This window comes from Paroedura picta, chromosome 1, assembly GCF_049243985.1.
Source record: "Paroedura picta isolate Pp20150507F chromosome 1, Ppicta_v3.0, whole genome shotgun sequence".
Lineage (NCBI taxonomy): Eukaryota > Metazoa > Chordata > Lepidosauria > Squamata > Gekkonidae > Paroedura > Paroedura picta.
Window position 1 is genome coordinate 149,999,811 of NC_135369.1, and position 21,189 is coordinate 150,020,999.

General features: G+C 42.4%; 1 protein-coding gene across 38 annotated transcripts in view; it reads left to right on the forward strand.

The window, feature by feature from the left end:
* Positions 1-21,189, forward strand: part of DST (dystonin) — a 404,883-nt gene that overhangs the window by 105,415 nt on the left and 278,279 nt on the right. For all 38 annotated transcript variants that reach the window (XM_077308292.1, XM_077308223.1, XM_077308177.1 and 35 more), the window contains one exon: positions 18,693-18,754. In XM_077308292.1, coding sequence (XP_077164407.1) covers positions 18,693-18,754 — 62 coding nt within the window. The remainder of the gene's footprint in view (positions 1-18,692; positions 18,755-21,189) is intronic.

Below are 21,189 nucleotides of genomic sequence, written 5' to 3' on the forward strand. Positions count from 1 at the left end.
TTCTATGTATTAAAATACTGATTTAAGGAGAGCAGATGATTTGTTTACATGGTCAATTATTCTGACATGATGACCCAGTCAATTTCTGCCAGATTAGTTGCATAATTGACGGGTTAAACCAAGGCACTGATAGAAAAGAAGAGAAGAAAAATGGCATTCAGAAGCACTTGGTTTGCATCTTAGAACAATTGAGGTGAAAGATTTGCATACTGTAGCAGAACATTAAAAAAGTGCTGCCTAATAGCACTGCATGAGGATTTTGAACAGTCATTTTTTTTTGAGTGAGCATGTCTTTATGGCATTCAGAATTTAAACCCACAGTACCCTAAACATGACCTTAAGCAGACATGTAAGGTTCATCCTGGGACTTGCCTACTATAAACTAATGACATTGATTTAGGGATAGCGACTAAGGTATCACTGTTACGGTAAGCATGTCTAGTTGAAATTGGGCTATTTTAGAAAGTAGGCTCCATGACAGATACTGGACTACTGTAGGTCCAAGTGGCTTAGTATTGTGGGATCCTTGCCAGAAATATTTTACTTGGGAAAGATCCAAGGTTCTTGAGAGCTGCTGTCTATCCAAATAGACAGCTAGATAGACCGTTTGGGTGATTTGGTATAAAGCAGCTTCCTGTGGGCATCAGTATGTTGTTATCCTTAAAAGTACCCTATTTAGGTAGAGTGTCAGCATGTGCCATACCACTGACCCACAACGCCCTGCCAAGTTATGTAGAGCATTCGGAATTTTCTAGTAGTACTTTATAAATGGCTACTGCACAAGCACAAAGTTGCTTGGCACAGTGCTGAAGATGAATTTTAACAGAAAACAAAGTGAATCTGAACAAGAGGTTTATTTTAGATGTAAATAAAGAAGTTTGCTTTTGCTCAGTTTGCATGGTGGTCGTGTTTGTATTGAAATTATCAGTGTTTCTAGTGCTAATCTGCATACCCTTCTCTTTCTCTGAAAGGGACTGGAGGAAGTAAAAATATGCATCAGGGATACCTCTTAGCTTGCTGCTCATTTCTGTTTACCAGTTGACTGTGGTGGTGGAAACTACCACCAAATCACTGATAACTTACAGTAACCCCACAGGGTTTTCAAGGCAAGAAATGTCTCTGGGTCATGCTCCTGATATTCCTTGGAGGTCTCTCATCCAAATACTAGCCAGGGTCAACCTTGCTTAGCTTCTGAGATCTGATGAGACTGGGCAAGCCTGGGCTATCCAGGTCAAGGTCCAGCCCTGTAAGAAACAATATTTTAGCTATATCTCACTGAGATCTTTTCCACACAAGGAATTTGGCCCAAATCTGGCACTTGTCTGGTTGCGGAGCTAATGCCTGCTTCCAGACAATGTCATGCCAGACTGGGGCCATCCAGGTTCCCTTTTCTTCCCTGGGCCTCTATGGGGCCTATACTGGGCCTGGAGCATCCAGAAGAGAAGAGTCAGGCCACCCAGGCCGGGCTCCTCCCCCAACTACGACATCCTGGAAGTTACAAAAAACGCCCCAGGCAGCTTCACAGCACTGTGGAGCACCTGGAGCATTTTTTATTTTTTTTAAGAAAGTAGGATTGTGTTGTGACACAATCCCACTTTCTTAAAAATAAAAAGGAATGCCCCTGATGGTGGAGCCATGCGGCGGAACCTCACTGCCGCAGCTGCGTCATCTGAGGGCACAAATCCGGGATGGACCAGGTCTGGCCTGGAAAATGATTCCCTGTATGGACCTTGGAAGAGGTGGGGCAACTTGCCCTGGCCGAAACACTTGGTGACAGCCTGGTGCTGTGTTGTTGCTCTGGAAAAGGTCAAAATGTGGCGAGTCACATAGGCTGGGCATGGCAGGAGATATTATGTGTATATGTGTTTTGGGATGTTAGGGACACGTGGGGACTTCTTGATTCTGGGCAGCTGATACTGGCGATCCTGAGTGGCAAGGAGTAGTGATATTATTGAACATCGGTAGCTAGTAATAATAATAAAAAAAATTAGGGCCTTGTTATGGAGGTAGGCTTTGGAGGAGGAGAGATCAACTGCAAAGCCTTTCTTGGATATCAGATTCCTCTGCCCTAGCCTACTTTCTACTTCATTTCTACCTGCCCCACTTGAACACACCTGCATCCATTGTTAATCGCTGGAATTTTCTGTCTTTTGAGGGTTTGTGGTTCCCTACCTTGAATTTCCCAGACAGCATTGATTACTTGGTGACTAATTTATCGGTCTAGAATAAAATTCACTGGAATTGTGGAATATCAGTTGTTCAGTGGTCATCATAAAAAAACAGGAGGGTTTTCTGGCAGTTTCTAGCATTATGGGAGAACACACCTGCCACTTTGTTGCTTCATAGGGCACAATCCAGCCAAGGTTAAACAGTATTCTGTGCAGTCCTATGCAGAGTTACTACAGTCTACATCCATTGACAGACTAAAGTAGCTTGCATAGGATTGCTCTTCATGTCTCAGGGATTTATGTCACAGTTGGTATAGATTAAGGTGACCAGACTTTAACACTGGTAAAGCGGGACACCATTGACCGGGGGGGGGGGGGGTTGATTAAAAATTTTGTCTATATGCAGCAACAAAAAATTTCATAAAATGCATAGAACGCAAAAATAGTATTGTAATATATATATATATTCATTTCAACATAAGTACAATTTGCCAAGTGCCCCGAGATGTCCCTCCAAAGGTAGGACAGTCTGGTCACCTTAGTATACATGGACAAATACTTTCAATGCACACTGACATAAATTTCTAAACTGAAAGACGCTTTCTAGGCTGCAAAGGATTATTCCTGTGTGTGGTGTTTGTCTTCTTAAATTGGCCTCAAGAAAGTCCTTTTTGTTCATTTTTCCCTGTGTTTCTTTGTTGCCAAGTTGCATCTTTTGATTCTTCTTTCATCTTCAGAAACAAAGGATAGCTGTGGGTTGATTGGAGATTAGCACAGACAGCTATAATAAAGAAGGGCATGCATGGTGTAAACATTAGCTGCTTCATTTATACATCTAGTGGCTTTGATTTTTGGCTTCATTCTGTAACCTGGATTGTTTGGCTGTCTCCTGCGGGGGTCATAATGTGTCTTTTCATATTGGCAGATAGGAAACTGGAAAGAAGCAGTAAAGAGCCAAGATCCCTACTGATGCAGCTATAAAAACTTGTAACAGTAGGACTGTGGTATTTTCAAATTGCGTTATTTCTTTGCCCTTCTTTGCTCCGGAGGTACAAATAAAACAACAGATTTTGCAGCTCTGAGTAGCAGAATTATGGTTTGGTGTTACATAGTTTGCGCTACTTCAAAATATGTACTGCTTTAGTATGGGGCTTGGTGTCATCCCATGCCAGAGCCATCTTGAAGGTTTCCTTCATCTTCCACAAGGAAGGTGGCTGGGGAAAGGTGAAGCAATTCTCTGATGCTGGAATCGCACTGCAGGATCTGCCACTTTGGCTAGGCAAGATGCTGAAGGTAGAAGATCTACAGTGCAGTCTATTTGCAGAGTTACTTTATTCTCAGGGCCAAACTAGATGATATGTGTGGGTTGCCAGATGCTGCAGATACTATATGTGGAACCAGGGAGTCAGCCCTTCTTGTTTAAGCACCTCCATTCTCCCTGTGCTGTATTCCCAAGCTGAATAGTGCCTAAGATGGCTTGGGAATGTCAACTACCTGGTGTTATGTGTGCCTGTAACTTGAGTCAAGACTCTCAAATCGACTCATGTCGTGTATTGCCCAATTTGACCTTAAGTCCACTGATTTCACAGGGCTTAGACTGGAATAATTTATATATGATTGCCTGTGTCTTTTCTGCTTGGCTCCTTAGTTCAGTGGCCATTGAAAATGATTATTCAGATTGTCTGTAGGCTGTTGGTAGAATGGCAGGAATAGCTTTCATCAGTTACAGTTTCCTGATCATCAGGTACAGTTTTCTGAGTGATAGGCTGCATAACAACAAAACTGCATTACTGTACAGTTGAGATTCTGATGCCTTTTGTGGATAAAAAGATAGGGACTCAGGGAATTGAAACAACCATCAAATATGTCACCTGACTGGCTGTAGTTCAGCAATATGTTCTTCAGTTTTGTTTTAATCTATGGAGTATTTACTCTGTGTTGATGTTTATTTCAACAATGATTTTGTGAATGTCTGGTATTCTGTGGAGAGCATATCTGAACAGGGAAATCATACAGGTACAATGAACATTGCCTCCATTTGTAGTCTTGCCCAACTGAAGTTTCCTTGGTAGTAAACTGATACATCTACGAAGATTCTGTCCCCAGAGAACCACAGGCAAGAGGGTTAAATCCTAGACAGGCAGTTTTTACAAAAAATCAGAATGTTATTGTGTCATTTAACAATTTAAAGAGTCTAAGAGTGATTATTGGTTGGTTTGTTTGTTTGTTTATTTACTGCCCTCCCCGAGAGCTCAGGGCGGTTTACAGGAAACAGGAAAACAGATAACATAACAGATGCAGGGGGCGGGGGACATTTAAAATAAGATTGTTTTCTAACTGTGTTTCTCCAGCCATCCTGATATAAACCCTGGGTATTTTTTGGTAACTGGATGAGATGAGAAGTAGATGAGAACAGAAGATGCTGTAGAGTGTTACAGAGTTTTAGGACTTCTGGAGGAGGAGGAGGGGGAGGAGTTGGTTCTTCTATGCCGCTTTTCTCTACCCGAAGGAGTCTCAAAGCGGCTGACATTCGCCCTCCCTTTCCTCTCCCTGCAACAGACACCCTGTGAGGTGGGAGAGGCTGAGAGAGCCCTGATATCACTGCTTGGTCAGAACAACTTTATCAGGCCTGTGGTGAGCCCAAGGTCACCCAGCTGGCTGCATGTGGGGGAGTGCAAAATCGAACCTGGCATGCCAGATTAGAAGTCCGCACTTCTAACCACTACACCAAATTGGAGTGTGTGTTTCTGAAGCAGTTGTGTGCTTCACAGCAAAGAGGAGGGTACATTATACTGTTCTGCATGACCTCTGCCTTTGGGGACTTTACTATCAATATCAGAAATGGTGTAATGCAGTGGTCCCCAACCACCGGGCCGAGACGGCCCTGGCACTGGGCCTCGGCTCCCTGCCTCCGCAGGGCCGCGCCCAGCCGCGCATGTGCGTTTGCGCCATGCACGGCCGCAAACGTGCATCCGCGGCACTCCCGCGCATGTGCGGCCAGGTTGCGCATGCGCGTTTGTGCCATGCCAGCCACAAACGCGCATGCGCAGCACTCCCACGCATGCGTGGCTCTCCCTGCATGCGCACATGCACGGGAGAGCTGCGCATGCACATTTGCGGCCGCACATGAGTGGCATGCGCGGCTGGGCAATCGCCATCCCCGCTGCTGCTGGTCCACAGCCTAGAAAAGGTTGCGGACCATTGGTGTAATGCATCAGAAATATGGACAAGATTTGCATATTTGTAGGCAGGAAGGAAGATATACTATATATAGTAGAAGATAAAATTAATGGAAACAGTACTGGAGTAGAACTAAGCATGTTCTCAGCCATTCTGAATCAAATCCCAGCCATTCAGAATCAAGTCTGCTTAAAATCTGCACATTTGCCCCCTTTAACTAACATACCTCTGCACTGCGTTTTGGTTTTGATCAGCCTAGAGTATAACCAACTGTTAGAAATGGTCTTTTCTATGTATTAAATTTAAATAGTTTGGCAAATGGTTACCTGTTTGTTTTTTAAAAGATTTGTTTAATGCACATCCAGGTGCATTAAAATATATTAATATTTTCATGTCCTATAACCAAAGACAAAAGTAGATCCCTACCTTTTAAATTATATTATTCTTTAGAAAATATTTGGTAGGATTTCATTATGAGGTTACATTAATTCTTGGGGACTTAAATACTAAAACTGGCATAATATATTTTCCCTTTTTAGGATATGGTACAAGGCAGCAATGGGGCTTACACAGCAGCTGAATATTAGGATCATAGAACCATGGCTTTGGAAGGGTCATCTAGTCCAACCTCCTGCAGAATACAGGAAACTCACAACTATCTGCATAACAGAGTCATTGAATTCTCAGTTTCACTTTCCCCCTAAAAGCCTGTCCAATTCCATTTATTTAGTCATTGACAAGCATCAGAAAATAAATAAAACCACAGAAACATTATTAAAACATTTTAATTAAGTGTAGGTCCTACAAATCTGATTTGGCTACCCTGGCCATTGAAGCTCATGGGGTCTTCCCTTTTAAATGGTGCTGACAGGACATAAATAAAAACGACATCAGAAGGGTTCAAAAATAAAAATATTTGAGTATTTTTAAAATCTGAACTGTAAACTGTAAGAATATTTTAAAAGAAATAGTTCAATAAGCAGAGGATTCTCATTTGCTAATTTGTCATAGTAGTTTCTGCCTGAAGCTTTATCAGAACTGGGAAATTTGATCTATACCTGAGGCCACTGTCATCTTCTGCTGTCTCTGCATTATGGTTACTGCTGATTCTCTAGGGACAGAGTACATCTTGCATTCATGAATATCAAGAAGGGTAGTAATACATTTTGTATTAGTAATACATTTTACAAGGTGTACTGCTTTAAGAAAACATATTAGTTAGGCTTTTTCTCCTTATGACAAAGACAAAAATATGCAAACAAACACAAAAAATGAGTTTCTCACATAGATATTCATATATACCAATAAGAGTATTAGTGTGTTGCTGAATAAATCATACAAAATACATTACAATGCATGTAACTATAATCTAATTTTGAAACCATGGAAAAATCAACAACCCTGTAAAGTAGCGATCCCCAACCTGTGGGCTGTAGACCACATGTGGTCCGTTGACTAATTGGAGGTGGGCCTCGAAGGATGCCTTCCCCCCCCCCGGCCCTTTACTTCATCCCCCTGGCCCTTTACAACACACTTTGGGTGTCATTGTCTCCCATCACTCCCAGGTGGGACTATCTCGTTGCAGAGAAACAAGCTCAGGGTTCCCATTGATTTGTCATTGTCATGAGTTAAAATTTCCATGAAAATAAAATGTTCCTTATGTTCATTGTTGTGGCGTGTCTGTATCTTATTTTGAAAGGATGTTTAAACATTACCATAGCGATCAGAGAGCGTTAGGGCAGTGGTTGAGAGTAGAGGAGTAAACTACCCCCCCCCACCGGGCCTCAGTAAAATTGTCAAGCGTTGAGTGGTCCCCAGTGATAAAAAGGTTGGGGACCACTGCTGTAAAGTACACAGCATTTCCAATCAATTGGTGATAATACCTGCCAAAAAGAAGTAACCCTTGAACTATATCTTAACAGTATCAGGATATTCACTAGCATAGAACAAGAACCTTGAATATGTTTTAATTTCTCAAACTGTTAGTAATTTTCCTGCTTCTAAATAGAAAGAACTTTTCAATCAGTTCTTCATCTCTTACTGGCTTTGAACACAAATTAAATACAGAAGCTTTTGTGTTTCCTAGGAATTTCTTCCTTTTCTTTAATTCTCTATTCCTCCCTCCCCAAAGTTCTGGAACCACTTAACTCCCCCTAGTGTTATTCTCTCTCTTCCTTTTGTTTATCCTTTAATCCTAATATTGATTGTTCATTCTTAGGTTTCAACCTTTTTTTTTTGTTTCAGGATGTACTAAGCATCTTGTAGGCAGTGATGTCCAGTTCACATGCGAGTTCACTGCTTATGAGAGCAAGCATGGTTAGGAGCACTAACTTCTAATTTGTTAAGCCGGGTTGGATTCCCTGCTCCTCCACATGCAGCCAACTGGGTAACCTTGGGCTCCTCACAGCACTGATGGAGCTTTTCCGACCAAGCAGTAACATCAGGGCTCTCTCAGCCTCACCTACCTCACAGGGTGTCTGTTGTGGGGAGAGGAAAGGGGAGGCAATTGAAAGCCTTTTTGAGACTCCTTCTAGTAAAGTGGCATATAAAAGCCAAGTTAAGGACCTTGACTTGCAAACATGTGTAATGGACAGTAAAATCATGCTTATTGCTTGAAATGTTCAATTTTTTTGTTGTAAACTGCCCTGAGCCTAATTGAGGGTGGGGGTGGTCTATAAATTAAATTATAATAAAATAAATGGTTAATGATTTAACCTGTTCTTAGAACCTTCAGTGACAGGGGATTCAAGTGGAATTCTATAGTTGGGAGTGTCAGGAGTGGCAGTCAAGATTGTGAGAACAGAGAAGGAAAGTTAAGCAGAGTGATAAAATCAAGGAGGATCCTGAAATTAGGGAAGTGGGATGAGTAGCCCTTTTCTTAAGGGAGTAGCTCCTAGTAAAGGTGTATATGTGTTGTGTGATTCCTGTCAAGTGCTTAAAAAAGGCAGTTGAAACTTGGTATGTTCCTGTGTTTTCAAAAGTATTTTTGAGATAAAGATGCTAATGCTTGTTTATTTAAGCAGTGACTGTCAAGAGTCCTGTCTGTTTAATAAAACAGCTACTTAATTGTCGCAAGCGATCGATTTTTCATATTTATGCCAAGTTACCTCATTCCTGTTGCTTGTTCATCTTCTAAATCCTAAGTACGATACCAACCTAACCATTTCCTCCCAAAAGTGAAAGAAAGCAGTTTGTTAGTTTTGAATTACCATCAACCTCTCATGTGCCATTATCAGAAGAAGACAAAATCATTTTTAGTACCTTTGGAATTTTGACACAAGATGGCGGGATTCAGCTACAAAACAGATGAAGGAGGAGGCAGAATCAGTCACAGAATGGTAGTGAGTGGCATCTTGCAGAAGCTCAGTTCCACAGTATGTCTCTTAATTTTATTGCTTACATGCAGCTTAACTTCAGCAATGCAGTTGAAGAGACATGTTCTGTAGCGGCAGCTGTTGTCAAAGCAACTTAAAATCTGTGCACTTAATCAGATTTCCAGTGGCTAGTGAGAAGCCCTGCTGGGCAAAAGCCTCATGGCACACACAGTCCATGCTGAGGATGACTCCACAAGAAGATAAGGAGCAAGCCTAGGGTCAGAGGCATGGAGGGTCCCTGTCTCTCGCTGTGCTGTCACCTCACCGTTCTGCTACTCCTCTCAGCATGTAAAGAGAAACAGGGGATTTATCACCCTTATACATATACGCTAGGAACAGTTTTTTCCAAAAAACAGCACAAATCAGCACCTCTGTAGGAGCTTATAGTCCATCAAGTAGCGTTTTGAAATCCGCCTGAGGATCTCATCTTATGAGTTGAAGCAGCCAGCAATGCTTAATGCTTAAAGTCACATATATGAGACACATTGTATGGAGAAAACAAGGTCCTGGCTTGCAGGTGTGAAGTGGTCCTTTGAAAATGTCATATTCATAATGAAGTCTAGCAGCAAACTAATGTGATTCATGTGCTGTAAATTCATGCCAGTTTCAGGACAATTAATAGGATGCTTTGATAGCTCTGCAGGACTTGTAACTGTGTATTGTACTTTTTCTTTTTTTGCAAATTGAGGCACAACTCTAATCACTACTGCATTTTAGTCCTGAATTAGTCAGTGGAATAGTAGAGTCATTGAAAAGCAACATTAATGGTACTTGCCAAAAATAAACAATAATAAAATAAGCAAATTGATAGATTTGGGTTGTCTTGCCAATGAAACTGGCAGAACTTTTTTGGTTGCAGATACTATGCCAAGAAGCTTCTGAATGCAATCATTATGCTCTAGCAAGCAGACCCTCAATGAAATTGTAATTCAAGGCTAATATCCTAGGCTGTTTTCCTTTTCTTTTCCTTTTTTTTTCTTTCTGTGCAGCTGTTTCATTTCCAATGACTTCATTGGAAATTCTCTCTAAAGCACAGCCAGCAGAATAGAGACTTTGAACATCATACACAATGGGGCCTCCAGAAACTCATTTTCCCCCAGCCCACATAATCTTCAGAATAAGATTTTTTTTCTACCACTGCACCTGAACTCAGTGGACAGACAGGAAGGTCTCTCATATTTTTTTTCAGAGATCTAGCTTCAGCCAAGAGATACCTGTCAGATTTTGCAGAAGGATTAGAAGTTTAGCAGATAACATCATTGTAAACATTTCTGAGTCGTCTCTATATAAGAGCTCAGGGCAGGCAGATACATGATAGATAAAGCAAATCTCCATACCAATATGTGTACTGTAATACAACGGATGTTAGCTCATGGTTTGGTGTGGGTCGTGTGCCTCACTTTTGAGCTGGCAACCTTAAGAGGAGGTTTCTCTGTGCATAACAGTCCTGATCCAAATCATGTTCAAGCACACATAGGAAGTGTGGAATTCCAGAACATAAACCTACATCTATCTGGCAACCTTACCTTTTCCCTGCAATGTTTTCTTGACCTGAAATAGGCCAGGGGCACTATGTGGTTGGTTGGGTGGCTGTGGAGGAATTAGACCCTTTTGAGGCCCCACTTTCACGTTATATTTACATCCCAGGTGTGGCTGACTTCCAGGTGTGGGGCCTGGAGATTTCCTGGAATTACTGATCATCTGCAGACTATAAAGAGTAGAAATGGCTGCTTTGGAGGGTGGACTCTGAGGCATGGTACCCTTTTGAAGCCGGTGATGTTTGCCCTTCTGAAGCCTGGAGCTTACTACTGGCAACTGCAGTTCTTGTTGTTGTCCGCAAAGACAAATTGTTGCCTAATAAAACTGGAAAACCTAGGGGCTTTTTGCACGGCTTCAAAATCGCACAATGGTTGCTAATTGGAAACGCTATTGATTTGCCTTAACGCACGACGTCGTAGACAATCTGCAACACTCCTGAAACCGATCAGCAAAAAGCGCTTCGTTGTAGCGCTTTCAGGGGAATCCCAAAAAGTGGATTCACCCTCCGGAAAGCGCTACACTCTTGCAAACAATCTGTAACACTAGCGATAAAGACCTGTGCGTTACCATTGTTGCGGTTTCTTCAAAGTCCCTCCTCCTGAGCCTGTCCTCCAAACTTCCGGCGAAGCGATCGCCATTTTTTTTTCTCCGAGCGAGCGGGGATAAACGCACCAGCGAGCCTCTTTCTGTTTAGAGGCTTCCCTGGCTTCAGTCCTTTACCTTTAGTCACTAAGCACAAACCACATAAAAGCCCGTTTGCTGAAATAAAGTCCCTTTATTTTTTACACATTAATTCAGCCAAAAATCGGGCCCGTGAGAGGGGGGGGGGATTTTTTTTTTATCACTCGAGGCAGCGTGGCAACGATCATATGATCAAACGACAGCTCACATTAGGCAGCTGGATGGGTCTCTCCGTTGCAACGAATCTACCTAGATTCGTTGCTATGGGTCTGTTTTTTTTAAAAAAAAACGTTTCTTAAAGGGAAAGGGGCTGTTCGGGAGCATGCTAACGGCTGCCCATTGGCTGCTTGACGGCCAGGGGCGGGACGAGCTTGGCAATAGCGCTTCCTTTCTAGCGATTTCTGCCGAGACCGGAAGCCTGTGGGAAACGCTAAAAAACGCAACTGATTCCACTACAAAGGCAGGTATGCATAACGACGAATTCCACTATTTTAAATGGCGATTTTTCATTCCGCAAACAATTTGCAACAAAGATCCCCGTGCGTAAAGGCCCCTAGTTCCCCCCAAAGTCTCATTGTTTATTTTCATGTAAACCCTCTTTATGTGAACTCCAAAGCTAACTCCTCTTGAAATTCTGGGCCACTTATGCCTTTTATTTCATAGGACTTTCATGGCATATTCTGATTTTTATTTATCAGGCCAGGCTTGAGCAAAGTCACTCCAACCCCTGTGTCTCTCCAGCCAGTTGCTTGTTCACCGTTTACAGTTACAGGGTCTAAATGTTTCTTATTTAGATCTTCCCGCACTTTCCAGCACTTCCTGCACTTTCCTGCACTTCTTGCCCTTTCTGATCTGTCTCTTTGTGCCAACAAATAAAAACAGTTGCTGGTAAGGGCTGGCCAGAGTCCACAGCCCAGGTGGGACACACCTGCACCGTTTCATCCCTCCCTCAGCCTGCAAGCTTCTACCATCCTCTTTACTATCCAGTTGGTCTGTCTGTCTTTTTGCACCCAAAGCTACAAGATGCTGCTGATAAAGGACGTCTCTACCATTGTCTCTATTATCTCTAGACTATTATAATCAGCTATGCAGGCAAAAAATCCCTCTCTGCAGGAGAGTAGGACTCTGAGGCATTGTACCATTTTGAGGCCCCACATCCAAACCTCAAGGAATATTTGCAACCCAGGTCTGCTGGAATTACAGCTTATCTCCAGACTATAAAGATCAGCTCTCAAGGAAGAAATGGCTGCTTTGGAGCGTGGATAGGGCTGTTGTGCAAAACAAACATTTGAGCCTCGCCCACAGGTTGTTGTGGAGATTAAACACTTAAGGCCTACTGTACAGGGTTGTTGTTCAGATGAAACACTTGAGGCCTACTGCACAGGGTTGTTGTGCAGATGGACCAGGAGGCAAAATAACCCCTGCAACAGCATGCAGTTTCATCTGCACAACAACCTTATGCGGTAGGCTTCAAATATTAAGAGAGTGGTGGAGAAGAGACACGAATGGCTTGGCTGCCTTTTCTTTCCAGCAGCAAGGCCAGCCACAGCGGTATTTTAAGTGAGATGTGGCTTTCCTGTGGTCTCACCGTCAGTCAATGGTTAGACAGAAGGGGAAAGCTCTCCCCCCTCAAAAGGAAAGCACACCCATGACCGCAGACTCCCCTGCGTTCCTCTTGGACACATGTCTCTTGCCTCAGTCAGGGGCTGATAGAGTCTTCCTTCACAGCAAGCCTGAAAGGAAGGGTGTAGTGTGTGTGCGTGTGTGCGCAGAATCCTGAGCAAGAGTGGCAATTGGCTCTGAATGAGGGAGATTCCACCAATAGGAGTCTTGGAACCTTCAGCAGTTTGTCAGGGTCATGATTTTATGTATATAGACTAGGGGAGGAAGCCTGTTGTATGGCAGGATACAGAGGGCGCTAGGATTTGGCATTGGGGAAAGGGACAGAGGAAGGGAGGAAATCAGGAAGGTAAGAAGGAAGGAAGGAAAGTTGTAAGGAAGAGAGAAATTGGCTGGGGGAGGGGGGAGGTACGGACCTCCCGGAGCACGGGAAACCCCGTGGGAGGAAAAGGTGCATGAAGGGGAAGGGAACGATGTTGGGAAGTGTGCGGTGTTTCCCAGGGGCCTGTGGCAGCATGCGGTTGTTGGGGGGAACATACCTTGCAGGGATTGTAGCCATGGCGGGAAGGTTGCAGACGAGATTGGTGAGGAGGTGGTAGGACAGTGCGGCAGGGGGGAGTGGGCACATATTTGGAGGCATGACCAAAAGGGGTACGGAGGTGTGCGAAGCGGCTCCAGGCAGGCATTTGCGGCTTCCCCCGGTCAAGGCGTTTGTAAGCAAGGCTCGTTGGCAGGCTTGGCAGGGCTGGGGTGGGGTGGCGCCGCGGAGAGAGTAGGTGTCGGCTCTGGAGGGAATTCATGGGAATTGTAGTTCATGAATATCTGGAGGACCGCAGGTTGACTACCCGTGGTTTAGAAGTTTGTTGAAAAGTTGTCTTCGGCAGGCCTGTAGTCTCATATGTGCCTGCAGAAAAGACACTAAATTAAGTGCAACCATGTTTTCTTATGATGTGAAGACCACAAGCTCGTGCTTCAGGCCACACAGAAAAGGAAAACAAAAGCTCGCCTAAAGTGTTATACAGCTGGCAGAGGTGTTCCTCCTGATCTTTCCTTGACTTTGGGTTATTTTGAACATTGATGGAGCTTAAAAAAAGACATATCACTCCTGTAGTATCAGGTGATTGTATTTTTTAATACTACTACATTGTGTTCCTTGTGTGGCTCTAACATGAAAGAAGCTACTTGATAATGGGTTTATGAATGCCCACCAAGTTTTCCAATACTGCCCGTGTTTTAGGAGTAGACTAGTGATAAGAAGCCTCTTGTGGCGCAGAGTGGTAAGGCAGCAGACATGCATTCTGAAGCTCTGCCCATGAGGCTGGGAGTTCAATCCCAGCAGCCGGCTGAAGGTTGACTCAGCCTTCCATCCTTCCGAGGTCGGTAAAATGAGTACCCAGCTTGCTGGGGGGTAAACGGTAATGACTGGGGAAGGCACTGGCAAACCACCCCAGATTGAGTCTGCCATGAAAACGCTAGAGGGCCTCACCCCAAGGGTCAGACATGACCCGGTGCTTGCACAGGGGATACCTTTACCTTTTTTAGTGATAAGAAGAAGAGTTGGTTCTTATATGCCACTTTTCTCTACCCGAAGGAGTCTCAAAGCAGCTTACAGTAGCCTTCCCATTCCTCTCCCCACAACAGACACCCTGTGAGGTGGGTGAGGCTGAGAGAGCCCTGACTGCTCGATCAGAACAGTTTTATCAGTGCCGTGGAGAGCCCAGGGTCACCCAGCTGGTTTCACATTTAGGTAGGAAAAATCAAATGCATTATTATGGATGGGGGAGACTTGTCTTGACAGTGGTATGTTTTTTGGGGGGGCATCATCTGGGCATAGAGTTGGGATCACTGAGAGTGGGCAGGTAGTTGTGAATTTCCTGCATTGTGCAGGGGGCTGGACTAGATGACCCTGGAGTTCCCTTCCACCTTTTTGATTATTTGTTCCTATCATAGATATTTTTCAGCATTAATATATTAGGGCTGTACAACTGCTTTGGCTCCTACTTAAGTGCTACTAGGAAGTATGGTGTGGCTGGGAACAAGCAAAGTGCTTTCATCAAGCCTTGAAATGTACAGATTAAAAAAAAACATTAATTAAACATGCATTGGATACTGGCCTCATACCAATGTTGAAGAGGCTGCTGTCTGGCCACATACATATTGTTGAAGAGGCTGATGCCTGAAGAGACACAGTTAAATCCCCAAACAGGCTTTATGCAATATATCTGGACATTATTTGGTTTGCTGTAGCAGGCTGGTGAATGCTAATATTTGCTTTCAAGGGGGAGTTTTTCCCCCTTCTGTGTAGGAGGAGGAGCCAGTCTTTCAGCATAGGTTCCAGCAACAACAAAACACAAGAAAAATAATAATAGCCGCCTGAAGTTGAAGAGTTTAAGAAACATACCTCTACGTTTGCCTTTCCCTCTGAGAATGAAGGGACAGCTCTTTAAACATGAGCATGAATGGAATAGAAAACTGGAGAAGTTAATGTGCTGTATGGGTTTGTACTCAACACCTGTGTTTTGTTTTGACTGAATTGCTTAACCATGTTCGATTGGGATAGAAAGTGTAAGACTTGTCCTAGGGACTGGAATTACAACAGTTTCCCTTCTTTTGGTCATCTGTACTTTTCTTAATCATTATTCTTCAGACTGCTGTTTTGTGTATAAGAGACTTCAACAAAACAATGGCTAGATTTAAGAGTTTCTCAGTTTGAACTTTGTTCGGCTTGCTGTCTCTTTTCTAATGGACTGGGGGATGTCAAAGTTGCATGTTTGCCTTCATCTGACCTTTTTTGCTGCTTGTTGTCACAAATGAGTTTGCCAAACACACTGACATGATAGGTACCTTCCATAGTCTGACAGTCTGCCCAATGGAGGAGTATTAGCATCATGCTATACAGTTTTCTGCCTTCTGATAATACTTTCTGGTAGTAGTCTTAATATGACAGAATTTAAAAAGTCACTAGGTGGTAAGGTTGTATTAGGGTGGCCTAACACTTTCTAAAAGCATAAAATAGTGTCTTCACTTTACAGTTGTCATAGAAACACTGCCCTAAATATAAAACGTGAGGCTGACATCACTAGTAGTTACAACCGTCAAAATGAATATTGCATGACTAAAAGTGAGAATTAGAGAGGTAGTCTGGAAAAAGGCGCTGATGTTTTTAAAGCAAACTGTTTGTGGTTTTTAAAGTATTTTTAGTTTCTTGAATATTTCTGTCGTTTGGACACTACTTTGACCAGCACAATAGTGCTTGCTTGCTTTGGCTGTTTGAGGGCATTAAGAATACTAAATGTTTAAATTTATTAACAACTTTACTGTAGTGGAAAATGGCTGCTCATTTCTTCTACTCCTCCTTTTTTTCATTGAAGGCCTTAAAAACCAGAAATGGTTAATACGCTGTTGTTCCAAATCATGTCTGATAGATCTCTTTATTGGATGCATTTAGACCCTGCTTTTCTGTTAGATTGGTTCATGAAGCAGGTTATGGAGCAAAACTTCATTTTCAAAATTAAAGTCTGTTGCTTAGATGCAAGGTTTTGTCCCTTCAGTTTTATTCAGTCAGTTTTGCTTGAATTGTATTATGTTTGTGTGGTTTTATGTTTTGAATAACATTCTAATACACTGTAAGTGATATTCAGCATTGGGCTTGGCTGCATATAGTATTCGTTCTCCTGTCTATGATCCCATGGAAATGGGGTCACTGGATGGGCAGGTAGTTGTGAATTTCCTGAATTCTGCAGTGGGTTAGACTAGATGTCCCTGGGGGTCCCTTTATGATTCTATCAAAGCATGCAGTCTCCTGTGTGCTGTCTTCCTTGGACTTTGGTATAGATATGTAGAGTAGACCTGGAAGGTAGTTTGGGAAGTACACTGCTATTACACTGAATCTGAGCATTTTAATGGTGGTATTAAATAATTCCATTCTTTGAGTTTTTTGTAACATTGCTGTATATTAATTGCAAAGTAAGCAAAGGCTTTTTTCAGATGTAATCTGATTAACCAGTTGATTAACCATCCATCATCTGAATTAAACCAACTGTGTTTAGTGTGATTGTCTTAACATAAGCCACTCCATGAACATAGGCTATTACAGTTTGTCAAACTAGGTTTAAATTTGGTTTATCAACTACAGGTAGTCTTCACTATGGTTTCTTGTGCTTAATTTTTGCTACCTGTGATTGCTCTCATGCATATACCTGCTACAGAGCTAGCTGGCCAGAGTTTCAATGAAACCAGCATTTGTTGGGATTTGAGTGATCATCTATGAACCATATCCTGGTATTGCAAAGGAGCCATGTTTTTGCCTTGTATCTGAACTGAGCCTATGCATGGAGAAAATGAAACTATTACTTAACAGCCAGAAATAAGCAGTTAAAAAAACAACAGTTAGAGCAGTGGAAGAAAAAACTGCCAGGTTTCAAGCAAAATTCAGCAGCATATGGAACAGTACAGGGGGAACTGGGAGACAATGGGGCTATTACTTGTTTTCCTTCTGGTCCCTTGTGCACTACTCCCTAACCTGCTGTGTGCCACATCTGGAGTTCAAAATGTTGTGGCACACATGGGAAAGTAAAGCAGATGACAAGATGGAGAAACTATGTTTTGACTCTCAATTAAGAAGCAGTATAGATGGTGGGGAAGGGAGGAAATTGCCTGGCTGCAACCAGACAACTGTAAGAGAGGTCCTGATGCTATATGCCAGGGGTAGTCAAACTGCGGCCCTCCAGATGTCCATGGACTACAATTCCCAGAAGCTCCTGCCAGCGGATGCTGGCAGGGGCTTCTGGGAATTGTAGTTCATGGACATCTGGAGGGCCGCAGTTTGACTACCCCTGCTATATGCGGATGAATAAGGAACATACATTGTTCAACAGACAGGAACTGGCAGTAGAAAATATTAGCTTAAGTGAATCCAGTGAGCCTGTGATAGGTTTGCCAGCTTTTAAACCTGACCTTGCAGGTATCCATTATTGGGTGATCACTTTCAGCTTCATGTAAATAAAAGGTTCATCTGTTGATTTCTGCATATAGATAGGGTTGCCAGTTCCAACTTGGGGAGATTCCTGGGGAACTGGTAGTGGTACCGGGCAAGGTAGAAATTGAGAAAGGAATTCAGAAGGGATCTGATGCCATATAATTCAGGGGTAGTCAACCTATGGTCCTCCAGATGTCAATGGACTACAATTCCCATGAGCCCCCTGCCAGCATTTTCCAGCAGGCACTCATGGGAATTGTAGTCCACAAACATCTTGGGTACCTCAGGTTGACTATCCCTGATTAATCCACTCATTTAAAGTGGCTTCTGCCTCCAGGGGAACTGCCTCGATCATCTGGAGATTTTAATTACAAGAGAATTCTGTGACGGGGAGGTTGGTAAATCTCATACAATTTTTGTCAAAATGTTCAGGCATAGGCCATGCCATTTGATCACTTGATAACCTTGACCTGGGACCAAGTGTTAGGTTGCTTGGTCTCCTGCTGCTGTGGGAAACCTGCCAACATTTCCTGATTCCCACTGAGTCTCTGTAGTCCAGCTAGGAGAGGAAAAGAGAAGGAGAGTCGCTGACATGACAGTATAAGTTCTTTCCAGGGTGAAACCACAAGTAATGTCACACTGCTCTAGAATTCCTTTGAAAAACTGTGGTAGAAGCAGACAATTTCTGCTGAATCCTAGGGCAGTGGGACAACAATTCCAGGTTTACTGTTATTTTGATCCCCCCCCCCCCCCGTCTCTTTTTGAGTGCCAGTCATCTCCAGGCAATCCTAATGAAGTATGAGATATTGATCAGTAACCAATATGTTTCTTTGTGTTTCTGTTTCACTTATGAATTTTAATTTCAAACACTGATATAATACATTTGTTTGCTTGTATTCTTTTTTACATATCATCTTCTATCCAATTATTGTTTAGTTTCTATTGCTTTTAAATTTCTGTCTTTGGTGCCTATAACAGCTTGATTTCTGGTAACATAATCAATATGTTCTGTAATTGCATAATAATTAATGTTTACCTTTCCATGTCTAGATTAAACGTCTTAAGACTTCAGGGAATTTGTAGTACACTAAAATCCTTGTAAGTGCCATTAAAAAAGATTCTGAATTTTGTTTGTTTGTTTTTTCTTCTCAGATGAACGGGACAAAGTACAAAAGAAAACCTTCACAAAATGGATAAATCAGCACCTTCTGAAGGTCAGTTTATTATAATACACATCTTCTTTGGTATTGGCTTTTGAAATTATACCATCTGCCATTAAGTGCTAGTTTCTTGATAGAGAAATAAGTGCTTGATCTTCCTGATATTGTCAAACAAACTGCGTTAAACATATTACTCTTTTTAAAATTTCACAATCAGTGCATGTGTATATAAATTGTTACTGTTAGAGTTAAGGCCATAATCATTCAAAGCAGCTTTAGGAGTTGAATTTGATTCATATTAAGCTTTATTTTGCCAGGACAGTACCAGCATAGCCAGAAAAAAAATTATTATTTACTTGCCATATCTCCCTGAGCACCATAGCTGCCCCACAGCATTTGCATAGTAGGGATGGTTTTTTTTAAAGGTATTTGTTGGTTTGGGTCTATTCGATGTGAAATGATTTTGGAATCCCCCCCCCAAAAAAAACAGATCCTGTTACAGTACGTAATTCAGAAATCCCCAAATGTTGGGTGCTCAAGAGATCCAAACCAAAAAATGCTGGTAAAAAGGATACCAGCCTGATCCTGGGGCTGGTTTGGTTTCTCCTGTCACCCGATTTAAAATAGGAGGCAGGAGTAGGTTGCAGCTTAGATAAAACAGGGTGGTAGGAGAAGGCAGTGCAAAGCTATGCCTGTAGAGAGCAGTGGGCTCCCTGCAGGCACAGTGATCCCAGCTGGACTGCCCTGCCATTCTGCCTGGGCTGAATCTGCATTTACTTTGTTTATTCCATTGTGGATCCTGCTGACTTCAGATAGATTTGGACTCGGGTCTTCTTGTATGCCCTCCCTTCCCCATTGAAATAGAAAAGCGTTCTGCACGTGATTAGGGAAGCTCAGAAGTGCAGCAGGAGCCTTGTTCTTTCTTTTCTTGAAGAGGGGGGGATTGGAGACAGCAGAGGAGGGGGAATAAATTCCAAAGGCAAACCTCTGCCGAGAGAAGTTAGGGATTCTGGAGCTTCTACCGAGAGAAGTTAGAGCTTCCCCTTTAAGCAAAGCTTGCAACCTGGGAAACCTGTGAACTGGCCAATCAGGGCTTTTCTACAGTGTCAGAGGCTCGGCAGCAAGTTAGTTTGGGTCAAGCAGAGACTGCATGCTTTCTCATGCTGATTTTTCAAATAGGTAAAGGTAAAGGTATCCCCTGTGCAAGCACCAAGTCATGTCTGACCCTTGGGGTGACGCCCTCCAGCGTTTTCATGGCAGACTCAATACGGGGTGGTTTGCCAGTGCCTTCCCCAGTCATTACCATGATTTTTCAAATATTGAGGGTTATATCCACTCCAGGATATCACGGGGAAAGGTAGGGTCAGTCCGGATCAATCCTGCTTGTTGCAGAGGGAAAATTTAAATCGGCTGAAGTCAAAACGGAAATCACATTCAGTGTAGACGGCAGGAATTAGATCGAACTGGGATTGGAATAAAAGCTCTGTGCAGATTCACCCCAGGTTTAAACTAAGTGGCAGGAGAAGACAGTGCAAAGTTGTGCCTGTGGGGAGCTATCAGCTCCACTCAGGCACGGTGTTCCTGGCTGGGCTGCGTTCTCCTGCCATCCAGTTTAAACCAGGTGGCAGGAGAAGGTAGCACAGAACATAGTTTCACTGTATAGATATATCTGCTTAATTAAGCACACACATCGATTGGTTGGTGCACTTCACAGTAGTCAGATTAACAATGTTAATCTGTTTTTCCTCTAATCAGCTAATGTTGTTAATATATTAATTCATTCTTTTTGTTGTGGATTGCTTTCAATTAACTTTTGATGAGCTTTGATTAATATTTTATTATTTGTCCTTCTGAGATATTAACATGTAAGATTACTTTCCCAGCTGAAATTAGCCAAAGGCTTTAAATTAATTGATGCATTATTCAGTAAGCTGCTTCGTTTTATCTGTACAATTTTCCATATGCAGATTAAGCTTTTAAAATACATTGACTTATTCTATGTTTCCATTGGTGAGCGTTCTACTTATCCCAAGGGAAAATGGTTCATTCCTTTATTAGTATACTTTCAGCAAATAGCATTGCTGGCCCATTGTTAAATATGACATACTCTTATTATATACAAATACTTTTCTCTTTAGAAATCTTGGATTTCCACAAATCTATAATTTTTTGTTTCAGTGGCAGGTTTTGTAATATGGAAGTAAAGTGATGATTTTAATTTATCCTTTTAAAATTGCTCTACTGGCAAGATATAACAGATTCCTAGAACAAAAAGATGATCTTTTAAAAGTTCCAAATATTATTAGTCAGCATCTTTTCCAACCTATTTATTTATTTTACATATTAATAGAAAATGCATCTCTTATGGATATATGGCACTATTTTGCAATTAAAGCTGAATTCTAAACCTAGATGTGGAGGAGGAATTGCAAAAAGATTTTTTCACTTTAGTTCATATGCTTATTAGTGGAGGGGACCATACAGGACAC